At 50.5% G+C, this 23,306-nt stretch overlaps 1 protein-coding gene across 1 annotated transcript in view; it reads right to left on the bottom strand.

Annotated features, from left to right (window-relative positions):
• The window catches only part of tmtc1 (transmembrane O-mannosyltransferase targeting cadherins 1), an 80,520-nt gene that overhangs the window by 40,246 nt on the left and 16,968 nt on the right, over window positions 1–23,306 (bottom strand). The window contains exons 5-6 of the mRNA XM_029247249.1: window positions 3,539–3,620; window positions 381–484 (exon numbers count right to left, since the gene is read on the bottom strand). Of these exons, the coding sequence (XP_029103082.1) occupies window positions 381–484; window positions 3,539–3,620 (186 nt within the window). The remainder of the gene's footprint in view (window positions 1–380; window positions 485–3,538; window positions 3,621–23,306) is intronic.

Raw genomic sequence — 23,306 nt, 5'->3', positions numbered from 1 at the left:
GGGGCAGAAATCGGGGAGCGCGAAGAGGGAACGTTACAAGAGCAAATTTCCCAGGTGTCACCCTGGACAGGCTCTTTCGTTTAATGTTTGGAGGCCTCCCAACTAATAGGGGATTATCTATGTGCAGAAGACATCTGTGCTGTTGTATTCGTCCAACGGTGGTGGGTGGCTTGCTGATAGGAGGGCGAGATGCCAGAGGTGCGAAAGAAGAGAGCGCAGCCAAGCCGACGGAAATTAGACCAGTTAATTTCATATTATGTCAAGCGGACAACCTGAGCCGAGGCGGGCAGAGTAGAGATGGGTCATACCAGACCTTTGAAATTAAGTTTTTTTAAATATAATAATTTGTGGGGGATGTGAGGGTGCGTCTGCTACCTTACCTGGTGAGCAGCTGCGGGGAAAACGAGGCCGGATTGTCCTGTTCGGAGAAGAGCGGCATGGAGCCGCCCATAAGCCACAGGCGGAAGGACATGATGATGATCACCTGCAGGAGAACAAAGACACCGCACTGACATGGAGCGCAACGCCGGCGCCACCGGACTCTGCTGGACCGCGGCAGATGTTCCGCATCGAACGTGGGTCACGCCGACAGCCGAAACCAACTCCAAACACATAAAACTCTTTCTGATATTAAAGGGTTGGGGAATGCATTAGGCCTCTAAATGATTCCATTCATCTGGCAGAACCCCAGCACTGCAATTCTCCTTCTAGTCATGTTCGGCCAGCACCGCGTTCGAGAATAACCGGGATCCTGAAAACATTTCGACTGGGTGAAAAACAACGTTAATAACCAACTCTTCAAATGTTCACACCGTTTTAGAAGGGTTACAGCGGAGGACGATTGTGTATTCTGCAGACAATAACAATATTGACATTCTCCCTTTTTATCTGTCCTCTACAGAGGAACACCCCAGTGCTTGACACAGATAAAATTATATCTGATGAGTGTTTTTTTCTCCCCCTGTGAAGCAGCGCTAGAGCAGCTCGACCTCAATCTCCAGCTTGGAAAATTGGAACTGAATGATGTTGAAACCTTTGTCAAGGAAAACGTCAAATAGTCCGTGTGAAGATTCGACTGAATGGGCACCGCAGGAGAAAGGAGACGACAGGGTGACAAACTGCTAATGAAACAAGCCCTCGCACAAAGCCCCGAACACACCTCCAGCCATTACCGACTGCTCGAAAGGGGTTTATGAAAGTAAATAAGGCTTTGTTCTTCTTCATTTTGAAGCCCCTCTGCTGCATAATTGGATGTTAATAAATCTGGACTGTGATCCTTCAAAAGCAAGCAGAATTTAGAGGAAGTAGTCTAGTTCTATATGGGCACGATGGGCTGTAAATTTAGATTTACATTCAAAGGAACACTTTTTGTTTATGCAATAAATGATCTCCGAAACCCTAAAAAACATTGTCAGGATTTCAGTTAACTGTATACAATATGTAGTAGCAGAGTAAAATTACAATGCACCTTGTTTTGTGGCTACAAACACGGAATACAAGGAATGTCCCACTCAAAAGTGAGATGGTTCTGGCTCTGCAAAGATCAAGCGAGAAGGTGAAAGGAGGCGAATGAACCGAGGAACGGCACGTGCTGCTCGTCGGCAGAGGGGTCTAAAGCGGAGACAGTCGAAGAGATAAAGGCTGAATGGTTTAGGATCGGGGGGTGCTGTGGCGCAGTGGGTTGGACCACAGTCCTGCCTTCCGGTGGGTCTGGGGGTTCAAGTCCCGCTTGGGGTGCCTTGCGACGGACTGGCGTCCCGTCCTGGGTGTGTTCCCTCCCCCTCTGGCCTTACGCCCCTGTGTTCCCGGGTAGGCTCCGGTTCCCCGTGACCCTGTATGGGAGGAGCGGTTCTGAAAATGTGTGTGTGTGTGTGGTTTAGGATCTTGACATGTCGTCAAAAAGGTTAACTGAAAATGCTTTTATTAAATTCTGCTCTTCCGTAACAATTTTCCATTTTGCGATTTGGTATGCATTTATTCTTGCATGAAAAATTTAGTGCAGCTGCTCAGGGTAAGTACTTTGCTTAAGAATTAGCTGATGTGTTTCTCCAAAGCAACTTAGAGTGTGAAGTTACAATTATTTACTCATTTATACAGCTGGGTAATTTAGGGTAAGTACCTTGCTCAAGAGCACTACAACTGGAGGTGGGGTTTGAACCTGTGCACTCTAACGACTGCGGTACCAGATGTCCACAGCAGGTTCTGCGTCGGGAACTGTTACCAATTTAAATTATCAATGACTAGAGATTTAGCAATGGTAGAGAAGATTGGTGGCGTTCGTAGCTCAGGTTGCTGGTTCAGATGTTCACCAAGCTTTGCTTTCGGACTGCAAACAGGTCATCGTCAGTCGAGGTGACATCATCGGTGCTTAAGCAAAGTGTCACTGATGATGCCACCTCGACTGGCGATGAACTGTTTGCAGTACAAATGCCAAGTTCAGCAAATATCTGAATGACTAGAGATCTTCCAACCATTTTCATTATGTGTTTTAATGCTGAATGTTTTTATGATATAGTGGGTGCGGTGGCGCAGTGGGTTGGCCCACAGTCCTGCTCTCCAGTGGGTCTGGGGTTTGAGTCCCGCTTGGGGTGCCTTGCGACGGGCTGGCGTCCCGTCCTGGGTGTGTCCCCTCCCCCCACGCCCTGTGTTACCGGGCAGGCTCCGGTTCCCCGCGACCCCCTATGGGACGAGCGGTTGAGTGAGTGAGTGTAGTGGGTTGGGCTGGGTCCTGCTCTCTACTGGGTCTTGGGTTTGAGTCCTGCTTGGGGTGCCTTGTGACTGACTGGTGTCCTGGCCAGGGTGCGTCCCCTCCAGCCTTGCGCCGTGTCAGGCCTGACTCGGGACAAGCAGTTGTGTGTGTGTGTGTGTGTTTTAATGTTGCAAGGCTTATTTCGAATGATGTTCTTCCTGTCACATAAAGGAAACCACGGGGTTTTAGTTGGGATTTTGCTCATTTCTGCAGTGGCTCCTGTCATTAAAGAGACATCCGATTTCTCCTGATGGACACAAGGCACACAATGCAATAATCTCCACCTCCCCCGGTGCCGTCACACACAGACTGCAACAGCAAAAGGGATTAAACTCCCCCAGCGAATGGCGCAGTGAGAAAAACTCGACCGTTCCATAACGCATGTCGGGCACAGCCACTGGTCACCGCTCTGAGATAATAAGCCACGGGGGAGAGTGGCTCCAGACCCCGACTCGCACACCAACGTGTCGGTCACCTCAGGGGAAGCTATGTATCGACATGTCCACTTTAGAGGACATCACTTCAAAAACTGGCCAAAAAGGAAAGCTTTCTCAGCATAGGTGGCCCTGCAAATGAATGGAGGAATATCAGAACATCATATTCTTAGAGAACATATTCCACGGCATCCCCGTTTGTCTCTACGGTCATTATTATTCAGGACTTTTTTTTTTTTAATACCCAAAACCACTCACACGGTAGAGAGCTTTACAGAGCAGCCCAATTAAATGGAACGGTGTTTTACCGAACCATTTCGGGTTAAGTGCCTTGCGCCACAGCCGCCATACTCACATAAAGGGACACAGCAGAGGCACGCTTCACAAACGGCCCTGGGGCCCTCAGGAGGTCCTTCATCCTGGCACATGACAGGTACCTGAAACACACAAAACACAGCAGCTGTGGATGAGGAGGCTCAACCCCGACTGTGAAGCAGCCGCTTCCGACAGCGCCGTTGGCAGGCTGTACCCTCGTTCAGGTGGGCTGCTTCTCCCTCACCGAGGCCTTCGGGGAAACACGGCGCACCTGCGGTTCGATCCTGTAGCAGAACAGTCAGAACGGTCTCAGCAGCCCCTCCGGGACCCTCGCTGTCTGCACGACACCCCGAAAAACTCAGACTAGGGCCCTGGCTGTTGGAGCTCCGCAGCTCTGCTTCCTCTCGACAAATCCCGCAAAACCATCCGCGATCGGTTCCGGCACAGCATAGACAGCAGAGTTCTTACTTTCTCACTGTACGTAGCATAATCAAGTCGTGTTGTTCTTTTTTTTGTAAACACACTTTGCATTGCCTCAATTCAATTAAAACACCGTGTTAAACCCAGCCAGGAATGACGGCTTTGATCTACGCGTTGCGTGAATTTCACTTTGGGTGTGACAGCAGCGTTTTCTCTGTGCATACATGAGTGAGTGAGAAGCCGCCTCCTCTCTGGAGGAGGGGGAAAAAAAAAGGAAAAAAAGAGCACGCGGCGGAAGACCTAGTGTGTCTGCGCCACCGCTTTTGGGGAAGGAGCTCGCCGGCTCGTCCCTTAACACACTGGAGTCGGACACAAAAAAAGAGTCAAAGAACAACGGAAAAAGAAGAGCGTTTGTATGAAAGTGTCTTGCTTCTCTCTCCTCTCCATCTTGACAGGTTGTAGACTCGGAACTGACAAATACCTCTCAGAATTCAAGAAAGGTGGCAAAACGCATCTACATTTACATTTATTCGTTAAGCAGATGCTTTTCTCCAAAGTGACGTACATCTCCGAAAAAAAATGACTGCGTTACATCAACGGAAAGGGAGACTTGGATGCATCTTTTTTAGGGACCCATGTCTCTCCTGGTCTCCTTTTTGCTCCATAAACATGCACCATATTATGTGTTTTTTTTTTTTTAAAAAAAAAAAAAAAAAAAAAAATTAACTCCATCACTTCTACTTGTGTAATGTACGCTGGTACTGGACTAAGTGACGGTACTTCAAAAATCGTGGTTCTGCATTTATATTTGTCTGTTGTTGAAATGCTCTTTTATTTAATCCGAGTGGCACGCCGCATCGGAGAAAAGCTTTCGCCAAATGCAAAAAACGTAAAATGTGGCGAAGCAGACGGCTGGGTAAATCCACGGCTGAAACTAGGGCTCTCCGAGAGGATGAGACGGCAGAAGGAAACCGAAGACCTGTCTGAGCACAACCGTGTCTCTCCGCAGGAAAGGGACCTTCATTAGTTGCTGAGGGCCAGGGGTGCGAGCGCTGCTCAGCCCAACTCCACAGAGGCTTACGGAACCAGACGGAGGAGAACTTGGCGACCGCTGCAGCCGGAGTCCAGGTGCGCCCTGAAAACCGAGCGCAACGCACAAACACGGAGCATTCGTTATTTCATGCATTCCTGCATAAAGAGGCTCGGGCTTGTCCGCTTTGGATTCCGGAGCCCAGGACACGCTAACAAATGGAAGCTGCGGCAGCACGGCACGGTACTTTATTATCCTTACGTAGCAGAGATGAATGCCACCGCTGCAGCCCTGGAGTCAGGTTCACATCCAGTGCACCTGAACTAGAAAAGGCCTTCATGGGCCATTTCAGCCATGGAGCCAGAGAAGACAAAAAAAAAAAAATACTGCTCTCCTTCTCAGCCTTCTGTGTGCCTCACCTTCCCTCCCCCTCTTTTCCAAAACGCCAGCGTTGTTGCTCCCACAAAAACGGGATTTGGAGAGTAATCGAAGCGAGACTGATCATCCATTTAAAACCAGCTCTCGCAGGAGCAATGCTCCCCAGAACCCCACCGCCCTGTCCTGTCCCACGTGATGCTACATGAATTTATCTAGAGGAATACGCACGCACACAGTTACTGACTTGAACGGGAAAGATTGTAGGTCCCCTGAAATTATTTAATCAAAATATTTTCCATTAATTGCTGGGGGGGGGGGGGGGGGGGGGGAATTTTTCCATATTTGAGCTGTAGAATGTGGAAACAGGAGAACTCAGTAAACCAAAGCAGCCTCTCCTCCAAGCCCAGCATCACCTCCACACTAGTCCTGCAACAGAGCAGCAGCGAAGTATAGGATATATGAAGATAAAAGTACTTTGCATGGATGGACATGGACGTGTGTACAGTTACATACAGGAACAGCTGGTGGCGTAGTTGTTAGAGCTGATGTTTTTGGACCCAGAAGTTACACATTCATGTCTCACCACCAGCAGCAGTACCTGTTAGCAAGGTACTTACCCTGAATTGCTCTAGTAAAATTGCACGCGTGCAAGGTGCCGAGTCGGAGCCAACCCGTAGCGACCATTTGCGTGGTTTCCAAGGCAAGTCAAGGGAGGAACAGAGGTGGGTTGCCAGGTCCTTCCTCTGCATGGCAGGGGAGGCAAACACAGGGAGAAAGACAGGGCTGCCGCACACCCCAAGCAGGGCTCGAACCCCAGACCCGCCACACAGCAAGGCACAAACCGGTCAAACCCGCTGCGCCACCGAATAATCATAAAGAGCTTAACATTGTAAGTTGTTTGGGAGAAAAAGTGCAACCTAAATAAATAAATGTAAATGTACATATATGGGTATGTGTGATTAAATGTGTGGAAATTGTGATTTTTAACTGCAGACGGGCAGAAACGAGCTCCGGTACCTTCCGGAGGACACAGGAATCTCTCATGTTACCAACTCGGCGAGATCCACGTCCAAGTGCTTCAGAGCAGCCTTTGTCTGAGCGGCGATTTGGCCAAACAAGCGAGCAGTGTTCTCAATAAGCGGGACGCCACCCCTCTCGCGTTTCCACCGCTCATGGTGAGCACTTCCTTCAGGGAGGAGCGCGAGGTTAGCCAGCACCATGACGTCATGGGCAGAGGGAGTTTGACACTTCCTCGGGGGTTAGCTGCAGGTCACAGCACTGGACCGATGCCCCGTTCTGCCTCGAGGACATTTCTGCAAACACTCAGCACGCCGTCCACCTTAATGCTCTCCGTCTGAGACGATCCCTAGCAAAGCACCGCTTTCGAAAGTGAGACAACACAGCAGCAACGCAAACGATCAGCACAGAAGAGCGAACTCACCACGTGTAACCTGTACCTCGTGTAGAACTGTGCCGGAGGCCTGGCTGCAATATAGAACCACTGCTTCATTAAACAGCGTTAATTTTTTCACCCTTTAAAAACAGCGTTAATTATTGCGACGGTAAGGATGTCTTCGGGAGCTCCCGACTTCCTTCGCATAACAGCGATGTGAGTTTAGAATATGACAGGAGAAGCGGAGACTCTTTCGGACTCTTCAGTTCTGTGAAATCCCATAAAGAGGACTCGGTCGTTTATGCCAAGAGAGATCCAGGGTTTCGAATATAATATAATATGCACTTTGCTATATGGCGGTTCTGGTTTTGCCACAAACCATCATTAAATAGCTGAGGTTAGAACACAAGGGCAGGCCTCTTGCTGCGGGCGCTCACGTCGCCGCCCATTCGTTTCACAGGTTCGGCCGAGGGATGTGATCGAGGTGTGCGTATATGGTGTTGCATGAGAAATGTGAGCTCAGTATTACCTGTGTACGCTGGGTACCTCATTGAGAGGAGCTTGCAAAGCGAAGAGGGGCGAGAGAAACACACACGCCGTTTTCTCAGCTGCGCGCCTCCTTGTTTTCTCCTGCGTGTGGCTGTTCACTCGAAGACTCATTAAGAACCTCGACAGAAAGATCGCCGGCGTCTTTCATTTCCGCTCACAGAAGACGCCACTGACGGACGAAGCCCGACAGATCTGGGAACGTAATTTGCATTATAAGACTTCCCCTTCTGACACCTTGAGCCGAAAAACAACAAAATAGGAACAAGCTCCTCCTCCACCTTGACAGCCTGCGTCAGAACCATTACGATCATCCCGCATCACACCGCGTTCTCCTAACCCAGACTCTTACACACACGTTAGTGAGGCTTTTCATACAGAGCGATGCACCGGATTGCACGCAAAGGCTCTGTGACTAGCTGATACTATGCGGAAAGTGGCGGAGACGGGGTCCCCGTGGCCGCCTCATTCCCTTCAGCAAGAGCCGGTGCGGGGGATGGAGGACAGCCTTCCAGGGCACGAGGAACGAGATTTGGACGGCGGGGCAGAAGGGAGGGATGTACAAATTTGGGCCACTTTTCTGTAGCTCTGCAATCCACATCATCTCATTCTGCAGGGGAAGTGTAATTTTTCAAAATCATCTAACAACAACAACCTGATGAGCAAAGAGCGGCACAACGTGTGGGTGGGTGGGTGGGGGGGATTGCTAACTTTCCGATGCCGCGCACAACGCGACTGCAGCGGTGGGAGAATGTGCTGGAAGGAGCACCGAGCACATAATCACAGCACATAATCATGGCACCAAGCGCTAAAACATCTGACAGGTGCAGTCTTGCGTTTACTTGCCTTAATTAGACCTCATCATCCGATACCGTCGGAAGGACCAGGCTGCCAGTGCTGCACCGCGACGCTAACAAACCCACGTTTAGACCTTTTCCGGTCCTTCGCCAGGCAGCTCGCACCAGACGTGGCCGAAGAGCTCTCCTTGCTGGAGACGAGCGGAGAGCAACTTAATCCGCTGTCACCGCCTGCACCCTCCGAGCCGAGGACAAGCACCCGGAGAAGGCGCTCTCTACCCCGAGGGTCCTCTAGGGCCGACATCGACCCTGCCAGGAGACACAAATAAGGGGTCTCTCCTCCCTTTCTGTCAGCGCTGCATCCTGCACGTTTCTTTCTTCTCCCCCACAAACATCTCAGCCGCTATACGTGCTCCTGGCTGACCTCCCCGCCCGACATCGGTCCCCCGCCCCCCTCCTCCGGGTGCAATGAGGCGGACGGGCTCCAGGCCAATTGAAGGGAACGGTTCGTGGTCCTCCTGGGGCACGATGGGGACCCTCCTTCGTTTTTATGAGCTTCTCATCGATTTTATGAGTTTCCTTAAGCAGGCAACGGATAAATGCGGGCAGCGGCACCCCTGCCCCAACGCACTAAACAAATTGTGTCAAAGGTGTGCCTTGTAACAAATGCCGAGAAAAAGACAAACTGTCTCCCCGTGTGATATAACGCCACAGCTTTACGTGGGAAATTACATTTCGGAATCAAGCACCGGTGCCCAGACATACCTGAGAGAAAATAACATCGATATAAACAACGGCAACGGTGACATATTATATTACAATACGCTGCATTATTTATTCGCTTAGCACAGACCGTTACCCAGGCCCGACGTAGGGCCCTTCCAGTTTTACAGCGTGTGCAATTTGTAGGCCATCTTTGAAACCGGGTTTTTACAAGCGCAATTAAGGTGAAGTACCTCGCTCAAGGGTACAACGGCATGAAAGATGTCTTCCCGAGCAGCTGCAGCAGGTGTTTCTCCGTCGTAGGCTTGCCTGCTCACCAGCTGACATCCCCTGCTCACGTGGCTCTGATCGGTCGGGAGGGGCAGGAATTAAAGCGTCATCCACAGCACTCCTGCGGTTACCGAGAAGTGCTGCTTTGTCTGGGAGGGAGGGGCAGGGTAACGTGATCTTCAAGGGCTTTGCACCACATCCCTCCTTCTCTGTGATGTTTTAACACGGGAGACAGAGGGGCAAAGGCTGAGCACGGGAAGGGGTTTGAGCAGGAGGCACAGACCAGACGCTCGAGACAATCGCCGAGGATTTCTTGGGTTTGGGAGGTGCTTTGTGATGGGGGCAGCTCTGCTTTAACCCTCCTTAATTAAATATGAAAAGGCGTGGGTCCGTCCTAATCGGCTCCCACCGGCAGCCCCGTCACGGGCCTCGCCGTCTGTTCGAGCCTCTCCAGCCTCCAGCACCGCGCCCCCGACATAAGGCGCTCGGCACGCGGATTAAGAGGCGTGCTGAAATTCCACGAGATGCCTACACCTTTGTTGTTTGTTCATACTGCATTTCTAATGAGGTCCAAGCAACTGGGCTGAAATTTTACCCACGAGCCTGTAGAAAATCTAAAGAGCAGAAACGGCAGAATAAATCCATTTCTATAACCTTAATTGGTGAACTATTGGACACGTTTAGCTATAATATGTTTACGCCAGTAACTTCTCTTCATGTTCTGTAATATACATGTGCAAGCAATTTCTTAACCAAAGCAAAAAACTTGAACCAGCATTCAGCTGATGACACTTGTGGTCCAATCAAAAAGCACCTTTCGTGCCTGAGAGAACGCGTTGAGGTCACTCCGCAAACGTTGAATTGAGGTCAAAAGCACCGATGGACAGAAATGGTCCCAATTTGTATGACAGTTCTGACAAATCAACATCTCCGGCACTTTTTAAGGGGCTTAAATAAATGATGTCTGGTTTGCTTCATTAAACCGTGTTCAAACAGAAAATAAAATTCAGCACGCGAGAAAGTTCAATGAGACACGATTCCCTCTCCTCATTAAAGTCTGCATTATTAATCTGAGGACCTCGTAACTCTGGATAAGGGAGCAATAAGACCATTTTCCAATTTCAAACGGCCACAGGATCTAAGAAGGAGGAATGAGAGAACTAATTATCGCTACATGACAGCGGCGGAACCAGAAAAGCAGCACAACCTGCGGACCAGAAGACCGACGATACGGACGAATGTACACATCAATCCGGTCCATCGAGCAAAGAGCAGCGTTTACCGCCCATCCAACTCTGCCATCAAAAGGGTCTCTCCTTGAGAGTCTTCAAAGACTCTTAAGAACGATGGCACTCGACAGCAACCGATTTAAGTGTTCATTTTAAGTTAGAGATTCGCGCTCAAACGGGTGTGGAGACTGACCATATACACAGGTGCTTTGAGAAACATGGGAAGAGAAGGAAGAGAAGAGCTGTAGGCCAGTTTTCGTGGAGACAACGATGACATCAACAGTAGGCTAGAGCCAATTCTGGGAAACCTGACTGCCCTACATCCTGCTGCGTTAAGTCAATTAATTTGAGCACAGAAAAAGAAGAAAGGTAGGCTGGAGGGAGGCCCTTCCTCTACAATCGCATAGATGCTCCGCAGCAATAAGCATCTCGCTGTGTATGCGAGGCTGCACAGAAAACCTGCGGCGCTTCCCTGTGACAGCGGACAGAGTGCCGAGGAGCGCGACCGGAACCGCGACGCAGAGCTCACTTCCGTCTCCAGCTGAAGCTGTGCGGACAGACAGCAGACTTTAAATGAGAATCCAAAGCAAAAAAAAAAAGCTCAAGTGCTTTCAGACTCAGTAAGTGTGCGATAAGTGGCTGTACAGAGGAGAAGCAAAAGGAGTCCGGTCCAAGGACAGTGTCAACTAACCCTTTGGACCGTCACAGATCCTTTACTGCTTCTCGGGGTCTGGTTTCATACTGCTTTGTATACCGCATGCCATCTGAAGGGTAAAATGTAAAATGAAAATATGCAGACTCTGCACAAAATGTAATATGGTGACCCCCCGCAGCCGTCTGTACTTAGTTAATGTGACAGTAAACCACTGAGCTCTAAAATAATTGGGCTCTTATGGGTAATGACGCAATCATCTCACAATTTTTGTGCACGCAAACTTTTGTAATGACTCACAAATCAAAATTAAAGTTGATTTTTTTTTTTTTTTTTTTTTTAATTTTAGACCAGTTTGGAGCTCTACCCAATGAATAAAGTCATCAGCCACTGTCAGAAATTGGAGGAACATTACATAATTCCCAAGAGGAAGGCTATTATTTGACAGCCATACAGAGTCGTCATTATGGAATACAATCCCACAGGGGACAGACTGTTTCTCCTGCGCTGGAGCTCATGGGAAATGAGGGCACATATAGGCAAGTAAATAAATAAATAAGTAAATAAAGAATCACATATAAGCTCCAAGTGAATGAGCTTGAGAAGTCTTCAAAGAACTACTCAAAATCCGACTGGGGTTTTAAGTCTTCTGGATGAAACCGCGTCGTGGAGGAAAACTGGTTCCGACGTTTCGCCTCCCCTGCTGGAAGCATCTTCAGAGAAGACTCTTCATTCCGGACCCACGACGACCCGACTGCCTCGCACGGAAGCTCAGATCAACGAGCCGACCAGCAACTCGAAAGACACGGTGCAGGTGGAAAACACAGCAAGGACACCATCCAATGGGACCACCCGCTACGACCTCCGACCCCGACCATAAATACCCCCACCCTCGTCAAACACTCCAGTTCACATCCAGCCTTCGCGAGATGCGGAAGCTCCCCGAAGATGCCTCCAACAGAAGAAGCGAAACGTCGGAACCAATTTCCTACACGACGCGGTCTCATCCAGAAGACTCAAAACCCAAGTCAGTTGACACCAACAGTGGAAGCCTACGTGTTTTGATACTCAAAATCCATTCAGTGTTATGATCACTTATTGAACGGTCTTGCGTACCAAGGTTCTTGGATACTTTATAAGAAAACAATTTCCCATCCTTTGGCTTCTTTCTAAAGCCTTTTTTTGCAGTTACGACACTTTAGTCCTTAAAGAGCTACAAACACAGGCACACAACCTGCAGCCACTGGCCCTTTTCCACACCCCACTCAACACACACGGGAAGGTTTCCACGAGGGTCCATATCTATCATTTTCCCCATCACAGAAACTTGCACACCCATTCCAATCCACGCTTCACACACAAATATGATGGCTGGGTTCCAGTACAAAACTATAACTAACAACAGTATCAGAAGATTATACTCATCGCATTAAGACCGTGTGTTTAAAATTCATAAAAATCAATATTCCACATTTCTTTCTTGGTAGACGGGCCAATAGCCAATGCAAGCTGCCCTACTACCCCCCCACGACATTTCAACGATACGCTTTCTTGGGAAAGAAGTACTAAATGGTTTCATATGGACTAAAGGTGAATGAGAAGCCTCAAATCCCTGACAGCGAAGCACTGGGGTACAGCTGGGTCAAAGAGCCCGAAAGGAACCGCACTGTGACCACATTCCTCACCTTCACCAAACCCAAAGCAGAAGGGGAGCAAAGCACTGCTGTCCTCTTGGGGCAAAAACATGATGTGTACACTGCAAAAGCTGTCTTCCGTGGAGGACTAACTTGACAACAGAGCAAAAGGTATAGAAACAGCATTTTCTCTAACTTCTGAACGTTCATGTCTCTTCCACACAAAATTTTTTCCTCTACAGTCACAGTAGAGAATTATGTCCGTCCCTCTGACCTCCCCTTCCCATTAGCCAGGGCCAGGGCATGTATTGAGACTTCACTTCCTGTTAAGTCAGCGGTGCCCACGTCCCAGGTGGATCCAACTCCATCTCCTCCTCGCCGGTGTCCTCGTGTCCTTCCGCTCATTAAACCGACAAGCCATCAAAACATCAGGATTGACCTAAGCCACTGCAGAACATGTGTTTGGCTCTTGTCCAGAGACAGACAATGGTGGCAGTGTTCACCAGGAGCTCTCTCTCGCAGGCACATCTGGGCTGCAAGGCACTCCATCCATCCAAAAAAGTTCAACGTTCTAGCAAGCTTCACGACCTTTCGCAACTGCTTCATTAAGGGCTCCAAAAGTCCCCGCAGTCCCTCTCAAACCGACACGTTACAGTCGCCAACACGCTAGCAGGGATAACGAAGCCCGTCTCGGTACGCAGAGGCAGTCCACATCATTAGGCCCGCGTTGGCCGTGTGCCTTGCAAGCGCTGCCTGCTCCTTAAATTTGACAGCTTCACCGAGACCAGGCGAGCCCTGCAGGGGGTGTCGGAGGCCCCGCGCGTTAGCCGTTCTCCGGAAGAGCGACGGCAGCTCCCAGGCGTGCTCGGCCAGACGCCGGTCGCTCCTCGAGCCGCATCCGCAGAGGCGCTGCGGCAGGATGCCGTCGCCCCCCCCCCCCCCCCCCACCTTCAAACCTTAGTTACATGGCAATGGCTGGCACGTCGACCCATTGACAGTAATCAAATGGTTTAGAAACATTGATTTTAATAATGCACTGGATGAATGCATTTACAGGAATGTCCAATAAATGGAGAGGAGAGAGAGAGAAAAAGAAAGTGATCATCCGCTGAAGGTCCCTTATTTGTGATATTTGTCATCGGATTACAGTGATCCTCAATTCCCAAATATGGCCAATCAAATTACAATTTAGGTATTTGTTGATAAGCTTCTACACACTGACTGGTGGAGGGGGGGGAGAGAGAAAAAAAAAAAAAAAAAGCAATGTCTTCTAAAATTACCTCTGAAATGGCCATTGTAATACTGGCTGAACTCATGGTAATCTTCTCCATTATGACTAATCAGAACATATTGAGCCCAGAGCTGATTAACTGAAATTAACACCACTGGCTGCCTCTCTAGTGACAGAGACTTTTCGCAAATCAGTGCAGAAAAGATGGGGGGGGGGGATCCTTCACTGAGAGCTTTAACAGGGAGTGACAGCTGTAATTGATGAATCGAACCAGCGGAGGCCTGTATGAAAAGTACCGCTCCCTGTAGGAGTGATGTTGCAGTATTTCCTGAAACTTCAGGAGACCGGGCATCCGTACGGAAAATCCTCCGTCCCCGCGTCCGTCCTCCACGGCAACCTTTCAGCGGAACCAATTTGACGGCGTCGCCCCCGGCACTTCGCCACAGCTGGATTTAAAACTCGGGCCTCGTTGCAAACGACGCTTTCCATTCACTGGAAGTGCGGGGCGATCTTGTTTACATAAAATTCACAGCCGATGTGACACCCAGGCAGCATCGTGGCATTAAAAACACAACACCTTTTTTTTTGGGAGCTGACGCAGCGCTTGATAGAATCCCTACGGTTCTTCACAAAGCCGCATCCGGCACTTAACGGAGATTCAGACGCAGAGGGATACGTAAGGGACGTCAATACGTGTTTAATATGTAAAATCGACGCGGGAAGCGGACGGCGGACGCGACGCTGCCGATGGGCGCGAGCGGGAGACGAGCCCGCGCCGTCATTCCGGGAACCGTAAAGTAGTCGGGGGTCACGTGGTGACTCCACCATCTCTGAGCGCTCAGTCACACACGTGCGCAGAAACGCGCGTGAACGCTCTCACGCACGTATGCCGTCAGACTATCGCAGCAGCAACGCTCCGACACCTGCGGATGAAAAATGTTCCGATCAAACACTTGCGGATCTCACGCTAACAAACCATAAGAGCCTCTCCTACTGACAGAACAATGGGGGAAATGAAAAGGGGGGGGACATTACCTAGTCAAAACACACACACACACACACACACACACACACACACACACACACACACACACACACACACACACACACACCATCTGAACCGCTAGTCCCATACAGGGTCACAGGAAGCCAGAGCCTAACCCGGCAATTCAGGGTGTAAGGCTGGAGGGGGAGGGGACACACCCAGGACGGCACCCCAAGTGGGACTCGAACCCCAGACCCACTGGAGAGCAGGACCCAGTCCAACCTGACCCAACCCACTGCGCCACCGCACTCCCCACTTAGACAAATACACTGTTTTTTTTTTAAAAAAAAAAAAATTAAAAAAACACCTTCACTCACTTCTGAAATACACTGCCTGGGCATTTCAGGAGTGGCCAAAGAGATGGAATCGCAGCACAGGAGGGAGCACAGGAACACAAGCGGGTCCTCATTAAAATGTCCAGTTATGGCAAAGCGACAGGGAACAGAGGGACTCGTACCGAGGCAACCCAGAGGCAACCTTGAAAAAGACTGACGGCTCCATCCCTTCAGAGACACGAAGGGACATGAGGGGTGGACCGTGAGAGCTCAGCGGCATGCACACCCCCCCCCCCTTTTCCTCTCTGCGGTACAACGTGAGCAGCAGCCTGTCGCAGAGCCAGCTGCATGAACAGGGGTGCAAGGAGTCAGCGTCAACGCGCGTATCAACATCCACACGCAGGAAGCTCTGTGTTGTCGTGAAGGATGCTGTGGGCTGGCAAGACACACACACACACACACACACACACACACACACACACACACACACACACACACACACACAAAGATTCATGGGAAAAAAAAAAACAACAACGCCCCACCTTATCCTGTAGCAGTCGCGCTACCAAGCGCCTGGACCAGCCCTTCCTCTTGCCCTCGACCCCCCGTGCAGCTGACTGCGGTGCAGAAACCAATCAGAGCGCATAAAGGAGCTTCTCACCCAGCGTTCGGAGCCAGCTTCCCCTGTGCCTCTGCTCTCAGCCAAGGAGAGGCCATTCACGCACGGGCACAAAGAGCAGATTCATGCCGATGCGCTCCGAGCGCACAGCCATCGGGGAGCAGATCTTCTCTCCGCGGTACGCCTGCCCAAAGCTCTCCATCCACAGCGAGAGCCAGCAGGCCAGACCTCCTCCTCATATGGCCCTCTGTCGGGAAACCAGGGATTGTCCACACAGGAGGCGCTCCGGGGGGACCCTGCCTCTCCAAGGCCGCATTCTTCCCTGTCAGTCACAGGAAAGGTGGCTTGGGATGAAACCTTTTCAATCATTTATCATCACAGTGTAAAAAACACTAATGTGCACCATTCACCTTTTTTTTTTTTTTAAATTTAATCATGCAGTACCTTTAGACATCTTTATTTAACTTTTTCCCCACAAACTGCGTTCGTGTGCATCGCTTCAGATCCGATTTAATTGCTGTTGTCATCAAACCGCGCGACAGTTCCACCGCATCAATTCCGCCGCGAACAGAATAAATCTTGCGAAAAGAGCCCTTCGCTCCGTTTGGCTCAGAATTTCAGTTCCCCGACAACCGCGAATCCTTGTCGGAGCGAAAGCCAGAGGTGGGCAGGATCACGCGGCTGTCCGCGGAGGGCGTCACGCGTCACCGGTGACATGCGTCCCACGCCGCGGCCCGGCAGCTCGGAACGGGACGTGAAAAACGAGCCCCGCTCACTGGCTGCGGCGAGAGGGGATTTATGAAATTCCGCAAAGCCAGACACACTCGCACACACACTCCCCAGCTGCTCATCACGCGCGCTACGCAGCTGTGAGCGAATCGCTATCCATCTTCCCAAAATGTAAACTGAGCAGCTGGAGGGAAAATTAATGTGCAGGGGCTCTGCGGAAGTCTTTGCGGCCATGGCCTGGGAGCATTGCGGGGAAAATTCGCGCTCGGAGCTGGGGCTAAGCCTAAGGGTCTCGGAACTAGCACGAGGACTGACGTTCGGGACGGACGCGGTGCGCCGAACGTCGATGGTTCGCGATCCAGGCTCGGCTGTAGCCGCTCTACCTCCGAGCAAGATCCTCGAGCTAAACGGTTCGAACGAAACGTCCAGCTGTCCAACGACAACGACAATATGAAGGCAGCTTTCCGGACGGCATCGCAGGGCTTTAGCGGGGCTTTTCTCCAGGGGAAGTCAAGTGTGAGGAGAAGCCAGTGATCTTACACCCCAGCTGAATAAACAGGAGGGGGGGATTCGGTGCGTTGACTCTACAGCGGCGAACAGCAGGCGAGCCCTACAAGCAAGGCTCTCCGGAAACAAAACGCCAAACGCAACGCCCACGGTAATGGCGGCAACGACATCCTCGGCGCATCATGAAGTTACTCGCGCCTTCAACCGGCCGGAGCCGAGGTTACGAGCACGGTCAGGGCGATTCGCGAGCGAACCCAGAATGCAGCGCGCCGCCGCAGAAGACGCAATGGGGCGCAGGAGACCACGGAGCCATTTCAAAGCCGCCTCCACACACGCACGCCCGGGGACACGTGCGCCCGAGCCGTGCCGAAGGGCCACCGGCAGGGATGTTACAGCTGGAGCAGGGCCTGACTCACATCGAGCTCCCCTTCCTTCCCCCTTTAAAAATGCAGCTCTCAGCAGGGAAGGGCTGCGAGGAGCCTCGCTTGAAGAAGCACCTCACGGTTACAGAGGCAGCGGAGCGCATACAAAGGCCCGCACCGCGCCCCGCGCTCCCTCCGCACGGCGAGCCGCAGTCAGACGTTGCCGCGCATCAGACGATCGCCAGACGGAGGGCGGCGAAACCCCTGAGGATTAGATAGAAAAATGCGAGCAACACCATCACAAAATCACAGCAGCCCACTCGCGTTGCGGAGAGGAGGTGGAGGAGTGATGAGCTGGGGGTGGGGCCAAGAATTACGGAGCGTCACATCTTGCTTTGACTGAACACTTTAGTTCATATTCAATTCAGGAAATATGGAAATTGGCTACAACTCATAATGAAGTCTCACAACGGGAATGTCAACAACTGCAACAGCGGTAGAGCAGTGGTTAGAGCTGTCACTCTGCAGTTAAAGGACCTGCGTGCGAATCATCGTTCCAGCTGTAATACCCCGAAGAAAGGCGTTTACTTCATATTTACATTTATTCATTTAGCAGATGCCAAGTGATATCCATACAGAATTGAGTCTGATAAGAAAAAATGGTGATAGATGAACAATTCGAATGTACACAAATTCAGAGCTGTTAGATCAACAAGTGGGTCTGAAATAGATGTACTTTAAAAGCTGTCTTCGATTCTTTGAGGGATTCAGCAGTTCTGAGGGAGAAACTGAGTTCATTCCACCACGTGAGAGCCAAAAACAGTAAGCAAAGGTAGTTTGATTTTGGACCTCTTGTGAGCAGGACAGAAACGGAGCAGCATAGTGCTCTTGCTGGAGTGTAGGGCGGTCAGGTCCTGTAGGTATCTCGGTGTCGGACCTTTCGCTGCCTTGCAGGCCATAATCATAGTCCTCAATGTGAAGAGGTAAAAATTACCAAAACTATGTTGCCTTGGGTAAAGGCTTTGAATAAATGTAAATAAACTGATGATGATGATACAGAGAAGAGGGGGGGGGAAAAAAAAAAAAAAAAAAAAAAACACATCCTTACGAGCTCTTGCAGAACAAATCTTTAACTCTGGTTTCTATCATGGGTTTATGATCCCTTACAGTTTGGTTTAAATCACCTTACAGAGAACATTGGTGACAAATAGGGGTTTGTCAGTCAGCGCACTCGTGCGACACGCTTCACACCGACATCACCCCCTTGCGCTGATCACCAAAGTTTGAGATTCAAACACAGACGTGGACCACAGCATGCTGCGAATAGCACAGAGGTACTGAGTAAATACACATTTGCTCTTACAAGTAGCCCTCCGGCAAGTCATCAACAAGGAGTCTCCGGGTTTTCTTGATCTCAGAGCTGTCTTACAAACCTCTTATCAACGCAGGTACCGAGACCTGCTTCCTGCAACTGAAGAATATGCTCTGTGGGTGAGACGCTGAGATGTTAGTCCATGTCTTCGTTTCCAGCAGGTTCGACTACTGCAACTCCCTGCTCACATCACCTGGCCCCTTCAGCTGGTTTGGAACATCGCAGCCAGGATTGTAACTGGCTCCCGAAAACGCCGAAATATCACTTCAGTTCTTCGATCTCACCCCTGGTTACCTCTTGCATAAAGGTGATATGGCAAGATGGGTGGGCGGCGCAGTGGCACAGCGAGTAGCGCTGCCGTCTCACAGCACCTGGGTGGTGCAAGAAGACAGGGGTTTGATCCCTACTCGGTCTGTGTAGAGTTTGCATGTTCTCCCCGTGTCTGCACGGGTTTCCTCGTGGTGCTCTGGTTTCCTCTCACACTCCAAAGACATACTGTTCATGTTCCCCCATAGTGCGTGAGTGTCACAGAGAGAGTGTGTTTCACTGATGTATGGATGAGTGACCCAGTGTAAGTCACCATGGTGAATAAGAGGTGTGGGCTCATAACACTACATAGAGTTTATTAGAAGTTGCTTTTGGAGAAAAGCCTCTGCTAAATAAATAAATGTACGATGCTGTTTTTAACCCACAAGGTGCTCAAGGCTCTGATGCCACCTTACATCACCGATCTCCTCACGAACTACAAACCAAGTTATGCCATATCTCCACAGGATGCCGATTTGCTTGTCGAACCGGAGATCCGCACAAAGACTGCGGATGGCAGAGCGTTTACCCATCGGACCCCTAACTGTGGATCACTCTGCCTACTACGGTAAAAGACGCTCCCTCCATCATTGCCTTTAAAGCTCGATTAAAAACCCCACTTCTTTAATCTTGCATGTTAGAAGTGGAACAGAACTGTTGTTTTCACTAGCTGTTCTTTTTTCTCCTCCTTTTCCCAGAGTTGTTTTGGGGAACTTGGAACACCAGTCCCTGGCCTGCACTAATACTTGCACTAGCAACAGTGGACTGTGGCCTCCTGAATAGGTCACCTGCTGCTGGGACTCAATGAACACCTATGACATCTGCTGGGTTTTGTGGCCAGAAGCTGATAGCTCCCTACTTCAACTGACAGGAACAGTGACCACAGGCATGGATACTCATGACAGCTTCCATAGACAATAGCTCTGGCCTCACAGACAGCGCCAGTCCCCAGCAGTGGTGGGCAGCCACTGGTACTAAGACCCCCTGAAGTTTGTTTTGCTCTCCTTCTTCATACTGGGAGCTTTTTGTTTTCATCTCCTCAGCAGCCAGCTGGCTTGGCCTCATAGTTAACTATAATGGCTGCTATTCTGTATTTTATCATTGTCGAGCACTCCGTGTCACTTTGGAGGGAAGAGCAGTGAAAAAAATTCAATGTGTCTATATGACACTGGGGAAACAATACCGTAGGTAGGAGGAACACCTGGCAACATGATGCTGATCCTAAAGCAGAAGCGTCTGCACAGGCGGACAGGAAAATGTTACTACATACAGAAACCAAGACATTTTACACTGACAATAAATCTGTTTCTGTATGTGTCTGTCTAATATCCAGATATTGGATAAAGAGGAAATGCCTCCGTCTTCCCCTATAAGGATGTTTTTAAAAAAAAAAAAAAAAATAGAAACCAGAACATGCTACTAACTCGAGATGAAACATTAATAAAACGCAGCCTCTAACTCCTAATACTCAGATCATCACAGCACTTACATACAAAAGCACCTCCCGTCTTCTCCTTTTGAACACACGCATGAGAGCACAACTCTGGTCCTGTTTTCCTGAACTAACGCACACAGCATACAGCGAACATCTGCTGCACATCACAGCAGGACCACCTACTCCGAGACCTAATCCGCAGACCGTTCTGAACACGGCTATTCAGCCGCGCGCACACACACACACACGCGCGCACACACGCGCGCGCACACACACACACACACACACACACACACACACACACACACACACACACACACACACACACACACACACACACACACCTGCCATGTTCCTAACCGCAGTCAACACACAACCCAGCAGCAAAGAAGCACTATGGGGACGAACCGCGGACAAAGGGCAGCAGACTCAGTAGGACGGAGGTACTGGAGCAGCGCAAGAAGGGCGCCATACGCGCCCAGCTACGAGGGCCGAGTTACAGCTCTCCCACAACCATTATTGCACATCTGACCGGGTCAACATTTCGGCTCCATTTAAGAGGCATTAGGGAGCTCAGTTAAAGCTCCCTTTGTTAAGGACTGGAAAAGAACGCTCTCTCCCTCACCCTCTGTCAGTCATGCCCTTTCAGGATTAACACAAATGACTCAAACCTGAGACGCATTCCAACTAATCCGCATGTTGAGCACGTGAGAGGAAACCCTTATTCCATTTCAATCTGATTTTGTTACGAAACGGGAGGGATCGTTTCAGCAAGGAACCCCCTCTGCCTGAGCAATCACACGGGGCCCTTCCCAGCATCTCTTTGCTGCCTTCGGTCTCCAACTGGATGGGCGGAGAGCCCAATCGGGTCGGGCGGCCTTGCTGGGAGGACTGACAGCGATTGATGGAGGATTAGGGCCACGTGAGGCGGCAGCAATGTTGCTCCGGGATGTCAAAATTCAGCACTGTCTCTTCTCTTTACTGTAGACTGGACTGCAGAGGAAAAGCAGGGTGGAAATGCGCACGCGCACACACACACGCACACACACGCACACACACGCACACACACGCACGCGCGCACGCACACACGCGCACGAGTCACAGTGCAGCTGAAGGCAGACCCCGCCCGCTATGCTGCCGCCACCAGCATTATTCAAGCATGACATGGCATGGATGCAGCTCCACTTGGGGAGCCTCCCAGGAGCCCCCAGGAGAGGCCAAGGGCCCGAAGACGACACGGCGCAGGGTTCCTGTTTGGAACACCTCCCGGAGAACACGGGGACACCTGGGTTGCAGGAAAAATTACTTTACCCCTGAGCCAAATTTCATGCTCCCAGGTGAATGCTACAAGATGTATGTGTGGTGGAAAAAAGTGTGACCCCCCCCCCCCCCCCTCAGTATGCCCTGGTGTACCACATTTAAAGGGGGGGGGGGGAAAGAAAAAAAGTTTCTTCTGTGCTCCAATTTTGCACCATGTTCCCATCATGAAGATGGAATCCAAATTTTATTTGGAAAGATGCGCTCTTTCTAAACCACTATACACCTGTACAGTGGATTAAAGTTAACACTGCAATAATAATCAGTAGTCTGGCAGATCCACATCTTTAGGCCATGTTTGGACATTCACTAGCTGCTCCCTGAGGCTCTTCTGGGGGGGGTTAAACTCTTATACGCGCTCTCCGAGTCCTCTGTAGAGATGGCGCTTGGCCCTCGCTCGGATGAGCTTGTTCATTCGCCCATTCGGACATCGTAAACGGGGGAATAAACCCGAGATGGGCTGGAGGTGGGATGATGTGAAGAGCGAGGCTCCAAAGGTCTGTGGGACATTTATGTTTTCAGAACAAACTGGCTAGAACCGGTTTCACTGACTGCAGAGGGGCCATCCAAAACAACGTTCCCCTCGATCGGCAATGACCGCTTCCATCCCACTATAAAATCAAAACACGTTTCAAGCGCTGGAAGCGGGGGAGCATTACCCCAAACGAGGCATTTTCGTGGCGTTTTCTGGTTCCTGTTACCACACTTCTTAATTGCTGTATTATGTAGACAGGAAACCAAGACCCAGCAAGCCTGACCCCGTGCAACAATATACACCTCCTGCTCCATGACGAATACTTGGCCCAAGGCTGGCAGTTTCACTCCAAGCAAAGAGCGAGCCGGACCAGAACCGCGCACGCAGGGGCGGGGAGGCAGCGGAAATGAAACGCAGACGGCCTCCGCACCTCCGCCGCGAACTGCTTCACCAGAGCCGCGGCATCGTCAGATCCCTCGGTGTCCTGGCAGTCGGGAAAGCCCTGGACTTCGTTTCCACTTGCTGTTAAAATGATCAGATCAGCGCTACAGTGAGTCAAAACATTGCTGCAGTCGTGTAAACAAGTTTCTCTCTGTGTGTGTGTGTGTGTGTGTGTGTGTGTGTGTGTGTGTGAGAAAAAGAAGGCAGCCACCTGGACTTCTAGGATTCAAAGCCAACATATCAACATATTTTATTCATTGCTTTCCTCTTACCTTGGGTCTAAGAGGTGGTCAAGGAAACCTAACGGTCAGAGAGGTGGGATTCCTCACACGGTGCGGTTCACACAAGAAATCTGAGCGAACGCACTTTGCCGCAGCACTTCAGGAAGAACAGCAAGCCAGAAAAAGGCCACGGATGATGGCGCTCAACCCTCCGTCGAAAAGCGTTCGCCATGGAGCCCACCCGCTCCTGGCAAAGTGCGCCCGTACCCCGGAGACGCTTGGCTGCGGTCGTTATGCACCGAAACGTATGAAATCAGGTCCTTAGCTGCACACGGTGAAAGCGACCTGGTCACTGCACCACACTGACCATACCGATCCTGAGTCAGACATTGCTTTGGAGG

The sequence above is a fragment of the Scleropages formosus genome, chromosome 21 (assembly GCF_900964775.1).
Source record: "Scleropages formosus chromosome 21, fSclFor1.1, whole genome shotgun sequence".
Taxonomy (NCBI): domain Eukaryota; kingdom Metazoa; phylum Chordata; class Actinopteri; order Osteoglossiformes; family Osteoglossidae; genus Scleropages; species Scleropages formosus.
The sequence above is the reverse complement of the archived record's forward strand: the minus strand, read 5'-3'. Positions and strand labels throughout refer to the sequence as shown.